This window comes from Mustelus asterias, chromosome 6 (genome assembly GCF_964213995.1).
Source record: "Mustelus asterias chromosome 6, sMusAst1.hap1.1, whole genome shotgun sequence".
Classification (NCBI taxonomy): domain Eukaryota; kingdom Metazoa; phylum Chordata; class Chondrichthyes; order Carcharhiniformes; family Triakidae; genus Mustelus; species Mustelus asterias.
Genome location: NC_135806.1, coordinates 7,748,315 through 7,761,303, shown reverse-complemented (window position 1 = coordinate 7,761,303; position 12,989 = coordinate 7,748,315). Strand labels below are relative to the sequence as shown.

The following is a 12,989-nucleotide window of genomic DNA, read 5'->3' as shown; positions in this document are numbered from 1 at the left end:
AAACATAAAGGGGAAATAATTAGCCAGTTGGATCATATAATCCAATTTTTAAAATTATGTATTAATTTTGTAGATTAATGGCACATTTGTACCGATTTCATTTCAATACTTACCAAGAAATGAGAGTTTGGTGCATGCATCTGGATCCTGGTGTAAACTGGGAAGCCTGTGACAGTCCGGTAGTGTCAGAGCTGCAGAGTAAATTCCTTTGCGCGAATTGTCTTCAATCGAGAGCCATTCCCTGTAGCAATAAAGCTCCTTCACTGCCAGGCAGTGCTCGCTGTAACAGAGAAAGAGACAGTGCTTAATACCTGTGCCTTCTTGAGAAAAGAAATTAGGGCCAAGCCACTCTGGAGAGATGTTAGAGAACACTTCTACATGCAAGGAGGGGGGGGAGGTTTGGAACTTTCTTCCTCCAATGGCAGTGGATGCTGGTTCAATTGTTAGGTTTAAGTTTGAGATAGACTATTTTCTATTGAGCCGGGGTATCAAGGGATATGGGCCTAGGGCAGCTACATGGAGTTAGGCCGCAGATCAACCATGATCTTACTGAATGGCATAGCAGGCTCGAGGGGCTGAATGGCCTATTCCTGTTCCTATGTTCAGAAGTAATCTTAAAAAAAGGAACACATTTTGTTTGGAGTTCACATCTTCCTCCACAAAATACTAGCATCTTTCTTGATCTTAGAATGTCCCAAAGTGTAGGCATTGTATCAATATAGGAAACGTGGTCGCAAATTTATGCACAACAAGATCCCACAAACAGAAACATGGTAATGACCTGATCGATAATCTGTTCTAAGGACGCTGGTCGCATGATGATTTATGACCTGCCCCGATCTTTGAATAGTGCTGTGGGATCTTATACATCCACCGGAACAAGTCTATGGTTTTAATTAAATAACAGCTCCCCCCACCCTCAACCCACTCAGCACTACCACTGTAAGGTCACCTGATGAAGGAGCAGCGCTCTGAAAGCTTGTGATTCCAAATAAACCTGTTGGACTTTAACCTGGTGTTGTGAGACTTTTTACTGTGCCCACCCCAGTCCAATACCGACATCGCCACATCATGGCTGTAAGATCAGCCTAGATCTGTGTTCATGGAGGCTGGAGTGGGACTTCAAACAACAACTAGCCACTGAGCCACTTAGACACTTAGGTGGAAAAACAATAAAATCCCATCCCTTCATTTTGATGCTGCAACCAACATGGTTTTCATAGAAGCCCTGCAGTACAGAAGGAAGTCAATCGGCCTGTCGAGTCCCCACTGACTCTCCAACTGAGCATCCCACCCAGACCCTAACCCTGTAACCCCAGATATTTAATCCACTAATCCCCCTAACCTACATATCCTGGAACACTAAGGGGCAATTTAGCATGGCCAATCCACCCAACCCCATACATCTACCAGTCTCCCATCCATTGACTCTGTCTACACTTCCCACTGCTTCGGCAAAGCAGCCAGCATAATTAAGGACCCCACGCACCCTGGACATTCTCTCTTCCACCTTCTTCTGTCAGGAAAAAGATACAAAAGTCTGAGGTCACGTACCAACCGACTCAAGAACAGCTTCTTCCCTGCTGCCATCAGACTTTTGAATAGACCTACCTGACATTAAGTTGATCTTTCTCTACACCCTAGCTATGACTGTAACACTACATTCTGCACTCTCTTGTTTCCTTCTCTATGAATGGTATGCTTTGTCTGTATAATGCGCAAGGAACAATACTTTTCACTGTATGTTAATATATGTGACAATCATAAATCAAATCAAATCAAAATTGTTGGACTGTGGGAGGAAACCAGAGCACCCAGAGAAAACCCACACAGACACAGGGAAAATGTGCAAACTCCACACAGTCACCCTAGGCCGGAATTAAACCTGGGTCCCTGGCACATTGCATAGGTGGTAACATATTCTCGTGGATAAAGGATTGGTTAACTAACAGGAAGAAGAGAGTAGGAATTATTGGGTCTGTTTTGGATTGACAAGTTAGTGGAGTGTCATTGATCAGTGCTATGGTCACAACTATTTACAAACCATATCAATGAATTGGATGAAGGGACTGAATGTATGGTAGCTAAATTTGCCGATGACACCAAGATAGGAAGGGAAGTAAGATATCAAGAAGAGGTAAAGAGTCTGCAAAGGAAAATGGGCAGGTTAAGTGAGTAGGCAAAGATTTGGCAGATGGAGTATAATGTGGGTAAATGTGAGCTTATTCACATTGGCAGGACAAATAGGAAAAGTATATTATTTAAATGGAGAAAGATTGCAGGACTTGGTGATGCAGAGGGATCTGGGTGTCCTGGTGCATTTTTAAAATTCTTTTTTTATTCATTGTAGGACATGGGTGTCACTGGCTGGGCCAGCATTTATTGCCCATCCCTAGTTACCCAAGGGCAGTTGAGAGTCAACCACATTGCTGTGGGTCTGGAGTCACATGTAGGCCAGGCCGGGTAAGGACGGCAGATTTCCTTCCCTAAAGAACATTAATGAACCAGATGGGGTTTTCTGACAATCGACAATGGTTTCATGGTCATCAGTAGGTTCTTAATTCCAGATTTTTTTATTGAATTCAAATTCCACCATCTGCCGTGGTGAGATTTGAACCTGGGTCCCCAGAACATTAGCTGAGTTTCTGGATTAATAGTCCAGCGATAATACCACTAGGCCATCGCCTCTATCGTACCTATCGTCATGGATACATAAATCCCAAAATGTTACATGTGCAGCAAGTGATTAGGAAGGCAGATGGAATGTTGGTGTTTATTACAAGGGGAATGGAATATAAAAGTAGGGATGTTTTACAGCAACTGTACGGGGTCTTGGTGAGACCACATCTGGAATAAAATGTACAGTTTTGGTCTTCTTATTTGAAAAAGCATATAAATGTGTTCGAAGCAGAGAAGGTTCACGTGTGTCATTCCTGGGATGAGGTGTTGATCTTCTGAGGAAAGGTTAGACAGGTTGTGCCTACATCCATTGGAGTTTAGAAGAATGACAGGTGATGTTATTGAAACGTAAGATCCTGAGGGGGTTTAACAGGGTGGGTACCCAGAAGATGTTTCCTCTTGTGGGGAGACTAGAACAAGGCGACTCTCTTTAAGAATAAGTGGCCTCTCCTTTAAGGCGGAGAAACTACTTCTCCCAAAGGGTTGTGAATCTGTGGAATTCGCTGCCCCAAAATGCGGTGGCTGCTGGGACAGTGAGTAAATTTAAGGGGGAGTTAGACAGATGGTGGAATTTGAATTCAATAAAAAAATCTGCCATAATCGAATGGTGGAGCGGATCGATGGGCCGAATGGTCTAATTCTGCTCCTATATCTTATGAATTTATGAGATGAGGAGAATGTTTTCTCTCAGAGGGTTGTTAGTGTGTGGAGAGAGCAGTGGAGGTTGGCTCATTTAATTTATTCGAGGATGAGTTAGACAGGTTTTTGATAGATAATGGAGTGGGGGGGTGGGGGGAGGGGGGTGTGGGGGGGAGGGGGGAGGAGGGGGAGGGGGGGAGGGGGTGGAGGGAGGGGGAGGGGGAGGGGGGATGGAGGGAGGGGGTGGGGGGGTGGCAGGAAAGTAGCAGTGAGAGTCAAGGCCACAACCAGGTCAGTCACGATATTATGGAATGGCAGCGCAGCCTCGAAGGGCCAAATGGCTTACTCCTAAGTCCTGCATTCCAACGTTGAGTTAAAATAAATTACATATTTATTGAGAGAAATTGGTGAACATCCCTTTCTGTAGTTGTAGGAGGTTGCTGTCTAATATACTACGCACTGTAAATTTAGAGGAGATTACACTGGTGGAGGATAATTAATGGGAAACAGATGTGGGCACAGCTCTGGGTAGCACAGTGGGCTGAAGCACGTGGCTTCCTCCTCTGGGACCAGGGCTTGGATCTGATCCAGGCTAATAGGATGCATCTCTGACCTTCTTCCTTTATTGGCTGCACGAACCATAGTCCACATGGGACACTGGGCTATTTCAATCCTGACCTGAGTGTGATGCAAAAACAAATTTTCTAATTAGGATTAATCGATAATAAATTGGTGATATTATTCAGAGATAAATGATGCGGAAAATCAACGCAATCTTATTGTAGGATGTACACTTCGAAGATTTGGTGGCAAAACAAACCTTTCACAACCCGAGGAAATCCCAGAGAGCGTTACAGTGAAGCACGCTTAAAGCTTACTGATTTTTGCAATGCAGAAAACACAGCAACAAATCCACACACCACTGGAAATTCCCTCCCGAACTCAACGCACCTTTAAATGGTCCGCCTAATTTTGTCTTTTAGACCATAAGACCATAAGACATAAGAGCAGAATTAGGCCACTCGGCCCATCGAGTCTGCTCCACTATTCAATCATGGCTGATATTTTTCTCATCCCTATTCTCCTGCCTTTTCCCCATAACCTCTGATCCTCTTATTAATCAAGAACCTATCTATCTCTGTCTTAAAGACACTCAATGACCTGGCCTCCACAGCCTTCTGCGGCAAAGAGTTCCACAGATTCACCACTCTCTGGCTGAAGGAATTCCTCCTCATCTCTGTTTTAAAGGATCATCCCGTTAGTCTGAGGATGTGCCCTCTGGTTCTAGTTTTTCCTACTAGTGGAAACATCCTCTCCACGTTCACTCTATCCAGGCCTCACAGTATCGTGTAAGTTTCAATAAGATCCCCCCTCATCCTTCTAAACTCCAACGAGTACAGACCCAGAGTCCTCAACCGTTCCTCTTTAAAAAGCGTTTGGACAGTTACATAAATAAGATGGGTATGGAGGGATATGGGCCAAATGCGGGCAATTGGGTCTGGCTTAGTGGTTTAAAAAAAAGGTGGCATGGACAAGTTGGGCCGAAGGGCCTGTTTCCATGATTCTCAATGATTCTAAATTTTCTTTCTCGCCCACTATGATTCCCGCGGTGGGTAAGATGAGAGAATTTTGGCCCAGATCATCTATTTCTAGGCGTTGGTTGAAAGAATCTTACCATTGTTTGTGCCGGCGGGATTTTCCCATCCCTCTGCAGTGAACGGAGATTTGGCTGGACACCAAATTCTCCGAGCTCGCTGCAGCGGGAGCGTGGCGTGAACGACCGGTCAGATCGCGTCCCGACAGTAACTCGGACACTGCGAAGAAAGCCGCTCTTCCTCAAGTTGAGTCATGTGATTGTCTGTCTGCCTGAGAGGGCAGGTAGGGTCTTCATTGTCTCATCTGAAAGGTGGCATCTCTGCCAGCTCTGCACTCCCCCGGTGCCGCATTTGCCATGCCAGCCTACCGGTGTTCAAACCTTTGGTTTGCGTCCACAACGCTACTCATTGAGCCCCAGTCAATACCTCAATAAAGTTGTTCTACACCTCATGCTTTGACTGACCTGGAAGTGACTGGAACTGGATGTAGAAAGTGGGGGAAAATGTCCTATTCTTCAATGCTGAACACAAAATTCACAACTTCCCCCATCCCCAAAGCAAAGTGGGACTACTTTCTGTAGAAAATCACACAGCAGCAGGGAAAGAGCTGGCGAATGCCGCTAATTGGATAACTCTTTCAAAGAGCCAGCCCAGACGGATGGGGCCAAATGGCCTCCTTCTGGGCATAACCATTCTGTGGTCTCAAGTTACTCTTGTCAGCATTAGATGAATATAACAGGCATTTCACTACAGCTCTCCAAGGCAGCTGTTTATCCATTCATTTTAATATGCCCGCTAAAATTAACAATTCAATCTTGGCAGTCATGAAGTTAAGTATTGGCGGCACGGTGGCACGGTGGTTAGCACCGCTGCCTCACAGTGCCAGGGACCCGGGTTCGATTCCCAGCTTAGGTCACTGTCTGTGTGGAGTTTGCACATTCTCCCCGTGTCTGCGTGGTTTTCCTCCGGGTGCTCCGGTTTCCTCCCACAGTCCAAAGATGTGCGGGTTAGGTGGATTGGCCATGCTAAATTGCCCCTTAGTGTCAGGGGGACTGGCTAGGGTAAATACATGGGGTGACGGGGTTAGGGCCTAGGCGGGATGCTCGGGGTGCAGACTCGATAGGCTGCATGGCCTCCTTCTGCACTGTAGGATTCTATGATGATACTTCGGCCGGAATTTTACCGGCACATCCGCCCCGATTCCGGAGGCGGGCGAGGCTCGGAGAACGGCTTTTTCCGTTGGCCTCGAGCGGGATCGTACGAACCTTGGGCAGACGTGCCGGTAAAATTCTGCCCTTTGATTGTTACAAGAAACATTTTGCTTTTTTTATTCATTTGTGGGACATGAGCATCGCCGGCTGCCCAGCATTTATTGCCCATCTCTAATTGCCCTTGAACTGAGTGGCTTGCTCAGCCATTTCAGAGGGCAGTTGAGAGTCAACCACATTGCTCACAGGTAGCCTGATCTCTCAAAGTCCTCACACATCCACAGGTCAAAAGGCCTCATTGGTGTAAGGAAACGGGAGTTGCGCTATGCACAATGCCAATGCCAATTGCCATCTGAACCATCCTATTTTTAGCCATGACAATCCACAGCTCAAATGGCAACATAACCATACTGGGAGGGAAGTAGGATTGCAGATTGGAATTAAAGATTACCTGTGGTACTCAGATCCACTTCTCAGATGAGATGTTGGAACTTTAACCTCTCAAATGGAAGCAAACATCCTTTCAATGGAAGGACTGTCCACTTTTTTGGGGTGAAACAGTTCTCCCTCAACAAAGATCTCCAGAGTAAATGATCTGGCCGTGTATTTTGCTGCTATTTCCGGGAGCTTGCTGTGTGCAAATCAACAACCACATTTTCGACATGACAATGACATTTGCCAATACTTTATTGGCTGTAAAGTACTTTGGGATGTCCTGAGATCATGAGAGGTGCTATTTAAATGCAATTTCATAGAATCATAGAATCACTGCAGTACAGAAGGAGGCAATTCGACCCATTGAGCCTGCACCGACAGCAATCCCCCTATCCCCATAACCCCACACATTTACCCTGGTAATCCCCCCCGAAACTAGGGTTAATTTCACATGGGCAATCCACCTAACGCGCACATCTTTGGAGTATGGGAGGAAACAGGAGCACCCGGAGGAAACGCACGCAGACATGGGGAGAACGTGCAAACTCCACACAGACAGTGATGCAAGCTGGGAATCGAACCTAGGTCCCTGGCGCTGTGAGGCAGTAGTGCTAACCACTGTGTCACCGTGCTGCTCCAGATTTCTCCTTTTAAATAAGAATTTGCAAACTAGTAAAAGCTGGAAAATGTAACAGACTAATACTTAACCTCAAGACTGCCAAGATTGCACTGTTAATTTTAGCGGGCATATTAAAATGAATCGATAAACAGCTGCCTTGGAGAGCTGTAGTGAAATGCCTGTTATATTCATCTCATACTGACAAGAGTAACTTAAGATCAGAGAATGGTTATGCCCAGAAGGAGGCCATTTGGCCCCATCCGTCCGGGCTGGCTCTTTGAAAGAGTTATCCAATTAGTGGCACTCACCAGCTCTTTCCCTGTTGCCCTGTGATTTTCCGCAGCATCCCGGTGACGGACCTACCGGCACACAGGCTTCGGGGCAGGTCCCACCCCGGATGGGTTGCAGTCCTGGTAAATAGAATGACAGAGTAATGACTCCGCAGCTGGTTTGCACAATAAGCTCACACCATCCAGCTCCGTCCACGCACTCCTGGACATCATCTCCTGTGTCCCCTCCGCATCAGCATAAGAAGCATTGAAGAAAACAAGTCTGCCCTTCCCCAGGACATCTTTACACGTCTCTCCACGATAGGTACTGCAATAGCCCAAGTCACCTTTGTACAATCTGAAATCAGAAACAAAACCTGCTGAAGTGATGAGTACAAATGTTCAGGAAAGTCTCTCTCTTTCACTGTCTCCCCCAACCCCAACTCTCTCACATGTGCTCTCTATCTCTGTTTCTTTTTCTCTCTCTGTCACTCTCTCTCTTTCCTTTTCTCTGTGTCACCCTGCATCTCTCTGTCTCTGCTTGTCTCTCTCTCTCTCCCTGTCTCTCTCTGTTTCTCTCTCTGTATCTGTCTGTCTGTCTGGCTCTCTCTCCCTGTCTCTGCTTGTCTCTCTCTCTCTCTCTCTGTCTGTCTCTCTGTCTCTCTCTCTGTTTTTCTCTGTCTCTCTCTCTCTCTCTCTCTTTAGCTCTCTTTGTGCTCTCTCTCTCTCTGTCACTCTGTCTCTCTCTGTGTCTCTGTCACTTTCACTCTCTTTGTGCTCTCTAAAATGTCTCTGTCTCTCTCTTTCTCTCTCTCTCTCTCTCCCTTTGTGCTCGCTATCTCTCTTTCTCTGTCTCTCTCTGTCTGTCTTTGTGCTCTCTCTTTTTCTCTCTGACTCACTCTCTGTCTCTTGTTCTCTCTCTGTTTCTCTCTCTGCCTCTCTCTGTCTCTTTCTCTCTTTGGGTGCAATCTTACCGTCCGTTCACACCCCGCTGCTGCAAGTGAGGACAGAGTATTTGGCGCTCAGCCAAATCTCCACTCACTGCAGAGGGACCAGAAAATCCCGCCGGTGCGAACGACCAGAAAATTCTGCCCTTTGTCTCTCTCTCAGCTCAGTACCCTTTCTGAATTTATCAAACACAAAACCAAATTATCGACAAGTGTGTTATCGGTACACATCCTCTTTCACACATATATACACAAGCGCTTTCGCCTTATTCCATCCCTGAACAAAGTCTTTGAAAGTTGTTGCTTGGCTTGTCTTGATGTAAGTTTGAGCATTTGTAATTAAGAAGAAATTGTTAGCAACTCAATAAAAGGCTCGCTGTGCTTGATTAGTTCAACCTGGGTGTGGACTCAGAGCAAAGTAAACAGACACAGAAGCTACAAGAAGCTGGGCTGTGAATGCGGACATTTTGGCTGGAATTTTTCAGCTGTTCATGCCAGCAGGATTCTCCTGTCCCGCCGGTAGCGCACCACTGCTCACCGGTTTCCCGCCAATGTGGGGTGACGTCAGTGGGTATTCCCATTGACAGCAGCGGGACCGGAGAATCCCGCCGTGAGCAAACCACGCACCACCTCCCGCCAGCGGGAAACCCACGGCTGGGCGGCCGGAGAATCTCGTCCTTTGTGATTGCAGAGATATTTTAAAACTCTTGTAAAAATAAACCACTATCTCTTCATCGGTCTGTGCTATATAAATGTAGAACAACCCAGTGAATACACAATATGGATAGTGATTTTCGCTTATGTTCAATTATTACGTGAGATTCATAAACGGCGAGATACTTTGAACATAGAACAGTACAGCACAGAACAGGCCCTTCGGCCCACGATGTTGTGCCGAGCTTTATCTGAAACCAAGATCAAGCTATCCCACTCCCTATCACCCTGGTGTGCTCCATGTGCCTATCCAATAACCGGTTAAATGTTCCTAAAGTGTCTGACTCCACTATCACTGCAGGCAGTCCATTCCACACCCCAACCACTCTCTGCGTAAAGAACCTACCTCTGATATCCTTCCTATATCTCCCACCACGAACCCGATAGTTATGCCCCCTTGTAATAGCTCCATCCACCCGAGGAAATAGTCTTTGAACGTTCACTCTATCAATCCCCTTCATCATTTTATAAACCTCTATTAAGTCTCCCCTCAGCCTCCTCCGCTCCAGATGGAGTTTAGGTTTCTGTTTTTACTATCTGGGCTCAGCAGTTGGGGGTAGGGGGAGGGGGGGCAAGATGAAGGTAATGGGAGTGGGGAGGCTGGTGGGGGGGATGGGAAACTGGCAGAGGGGTGGGTTTGTAATTTGGAGGAATGCACCGTTTATCCTTTATGGAACCCTGACCCGTTTTCATTCTGTTAAAATCTGTCTGATTCCCAACGAGAACAACAAGAGCTTGCATCTACATTTGCAGAGTAGAACATCCCAAAGCGCTTTGCCGGAATGTTACGGAGCAAAGTTTGACCTGAGTCGCATGGGGAAGTATTAGAGCAGGCGGCCCAGGTCTTGGCCAGACACGGAGGTTTTAAGGGTCACCTTCAAAGGGAGGAGGGAGAGGAGAGGGGGGAGATTTCAGGAGGGAATTTCAGATTGGGACAGGTAGCTAAAGGGGAGGAGAGCAGAGAATTCAGGGGGTTAGAAGAAGGTTCGAGATATGGAGAGGTGAGGCCATGAAGGGACCTCAAGCAAACATGCCATTTACAGAATCACAGAATGATTAAAGCACAGAAGAAGGCCATTGAGCCCGTCATCTCTATACTGGCTCTCTGAAGGGGTAAAAACAGTTTTAAAAGTAAACCCTCCCCCCCCACCCTGCCCCCGCACATCACTGAATGGTGAGTTAACACACATCATCTTTCTACACCATGTTGAAGTTTACCACTGTACAGTTAACAATGCAGTTGGCATGCAGAGAGATCTGGGCATACTTATCCACTGATCACTGAAAGTGGCAACGCAGGTGGAGAAGGTAATCAAGAGGCAACACCACGCTTGCCTTCATTGGTCGGGGCATTAAGTATAAAAATTAGCAGGTCATGCTGCAGCTGTACAGAACCTTAGTTCGGCCTCATTTGGAATACTGTGTACAATTCTGGTTGCAACTCTACTGGAAGGATGTGGATGCTTTGGAGAGGGTACAGAAGAGGTTGACCAGGATGTTGCCTGGTCTGGAGGGCATTAGCTATGAGGAGAGGTTGGAGAAACGTGGTTTGTTCTCACTGGAACGACAGAGGTTGAGGGGTGACCTGATAGAGGTTTACAAGATTATGAGTGGCATGGACAGAGTGGATAGTCAGATGCTCTTTCCTAGGGTAGAAAAGTCAAGTACTAGGGGACATAAGTTTAAGGTGCTTGTGGATAAGTTTAGAGGAGATGTGCAAGGCAAGTTTTTTTACACAGAGGGTGGTGAATGTCTGGAAGGCGCTGCCCGGGGAGGTGGTGGGAGCAGGTACGATAGCGACATTTAAGGGCAACTGGACGAATCCATGAATAGGATGGGAATGGAAGGATACGGACTCCATAAGTGCATACGGTTTTAGTTTAGGCAGGCATCATGATCGGCGCAGGGTTGGAGGGCCGAAGGGCCTGTTCCTGTGCAGCATTGAGAAGAAAATCTTGGCACACAATCGCCAATGTGCTCGTAACATTGGAGCCTCGCAATGAGAGGTGAGGAATTCATGCTGGTTGTTACAAGCTGATGTTGTGCCTGCAACATCCTGTCCAGGAAGTAACCTTCATTCCAAAAATGGACAAAGAGTGAGAATAACAATGCAAAAAGCATCTGACCCAAAGCAACTCCCTGATTTAACTCCACTTACTATCTACCACACTGCGGCCAATCCCTGAAAAGCCAGCCCCTTGAGACCAACAGAAAATGTGAACCCTCTGATGTGATAGGCCAGTGGTAGTCATGATGTGGAGATGCCGGCGTTGGACTGGGGTAAACACAGTAAGAAGTTTAACAACACCAGGTTAAAGTCCAACAGGTTTATTTGGTAGCAAAAGCCACACAAGCTTTCGGAGCTCCGAAAGCTTGTGTGGCTTTTGCTACCAAATAAACCTGTTGGACTTTAACCTGGTGTTGTTAAACTTCTTACTGTGATAGGCCAGGACAGAGAGAGCCACAGATAACAAAATCTCCACACTTTCCATGCCCCGCCCGGAGAGGTGAAACTCCCTCTCTCTGAGTGGTCTGTTCACTTCATTCCAATAAAAAGCATCACAAACATTTACATTTTTATCTTTTGTCAAATGTGGCATTTGGCGTTTTTGTTTTATGCTGGACAGAAACAACTGCTGCTTTGACAACTGGTGCAGCGGCCCAGGAATCTTTCAGAATAATTCCGTACTCTTACCTCCATTCTATGGGGAAGTAGCAGGTTCCATTGGAGATCGGACAGAGTGAATCCAAAACCAAGAAGAAGAAGAGGAAAGTTAGACTTTTGTCCATCAACGTAAGATGCAGTGAGTGTGTGTGTATAAGTGTGCGTGTGTGTGTGTACGTGTGTTGTGTAAGGAGAGTTACATCCTGAGCTATTCCTGTGTGTGTGTCTATGAGTTGTGTTAGATTACTCCCCAATTCTGTGTATGTGCGTGAGCCGTGTTAGACTTCAGCCCGACCATGTGTATGTGTGTGCGTGTGTGTGTGAGGGCTGTATTCAACTGCACCGTGTGTGTGTGTTGGGTTTGAGAATTGTGCTCAACTGCACTCCATGTGTGTGAGCATATATATGTCTGTGTTTGTATCTGTGTGTGTGTGTGTGTGTGTGTGTGTTTGAAAGAGAGAGAGAGATTTGTCACACTGCACCCTGATCCTTCAAGATCTGTGTGTGTCTGAGAGTTGTGCTAGACTGCACAATGTGAGTGTCCATGAGTCTCTGTGTCTGTGTGTCTGTGTGTGTGAGCTGTGTAGACTTCACCCTGAACCCTTGAGATCTATGCATGTGCATGTATGTGTGTGTGAGGGGCCCTAGCTCTGGGTGGACAGGTGTGGTGGGAATCGGACACTATAAATATGCAGCAACTTTATTGAGGTCCTGCAGAGAGAAGAATGCGTGTCACATTCGCAACATCTCAACAAATCCTTAAACATGTTTGTTGCAAGCAACCATTAAACAGGAATCAGGGTACAGCTCTCTGCCTGGAAGCAAAGTCTAGGGTTAAGGTTAAAATCAGCAAGTTTAGGTGAGCAAGAATTTTAACACATTTCAGATTGATCGCTCGATACAGACAGGGAAACTTTTGAGTAATTTGAGACATTTGGGTGAAATGAAAGGGCATGTAGTGGATGGTATTTTGAAAGTTGATGGAGTATTTTGAGGGCACGAGATTAAAGTTGTAAAAACATGTATATCCATACTGACAAATTCAAGGGAGATCTCCAACAGGAATTTACTAAATACGAGTGTCTCTGACCTGTCGCCAGCCTTTCACACGACTTGCCTCACTGATGAATGCTTGACCAAGACACATAAAGCTGGGGTTTCCCCCTCATTGTAGTGCATGATAGTTATCAGTAAAAACTTTACCGATCACAGATCATTT

At 46.3% G+C, this 12,989-nt stretch overlaps 1 protein-coding gene across 1 annotated transcript in view; it reads right to left on the bottom strand.

Moving 5' to 3' along the window:
• The window catches only part of musk (muscle, skeletal, receptor tyrosine kinase), a 157,791-nt gene that overhangs the window by 84,352 nt on the left and 60,450 nt on the right, over positions 1-12,989 (bottom strand). Inside the window, exons 8-10 of the mRNA XM_078214049.1 lie at positions 11,801-11,807; positions 7,539-7,802; positions 114-280 (exon numbers count right to left, since the gene is read on the bottom strand). Of these exons, the coding sequence (XP_078070175.1) occupies positions 114-280; positions 7,539-7,802; positions 11,801-11,807 (438 nt within the window). The remainder of the gene's footprint in view (positions 1-113; positions 281-7,538; positions 7,803-11,800; positions 11,808-12,989) is intronic.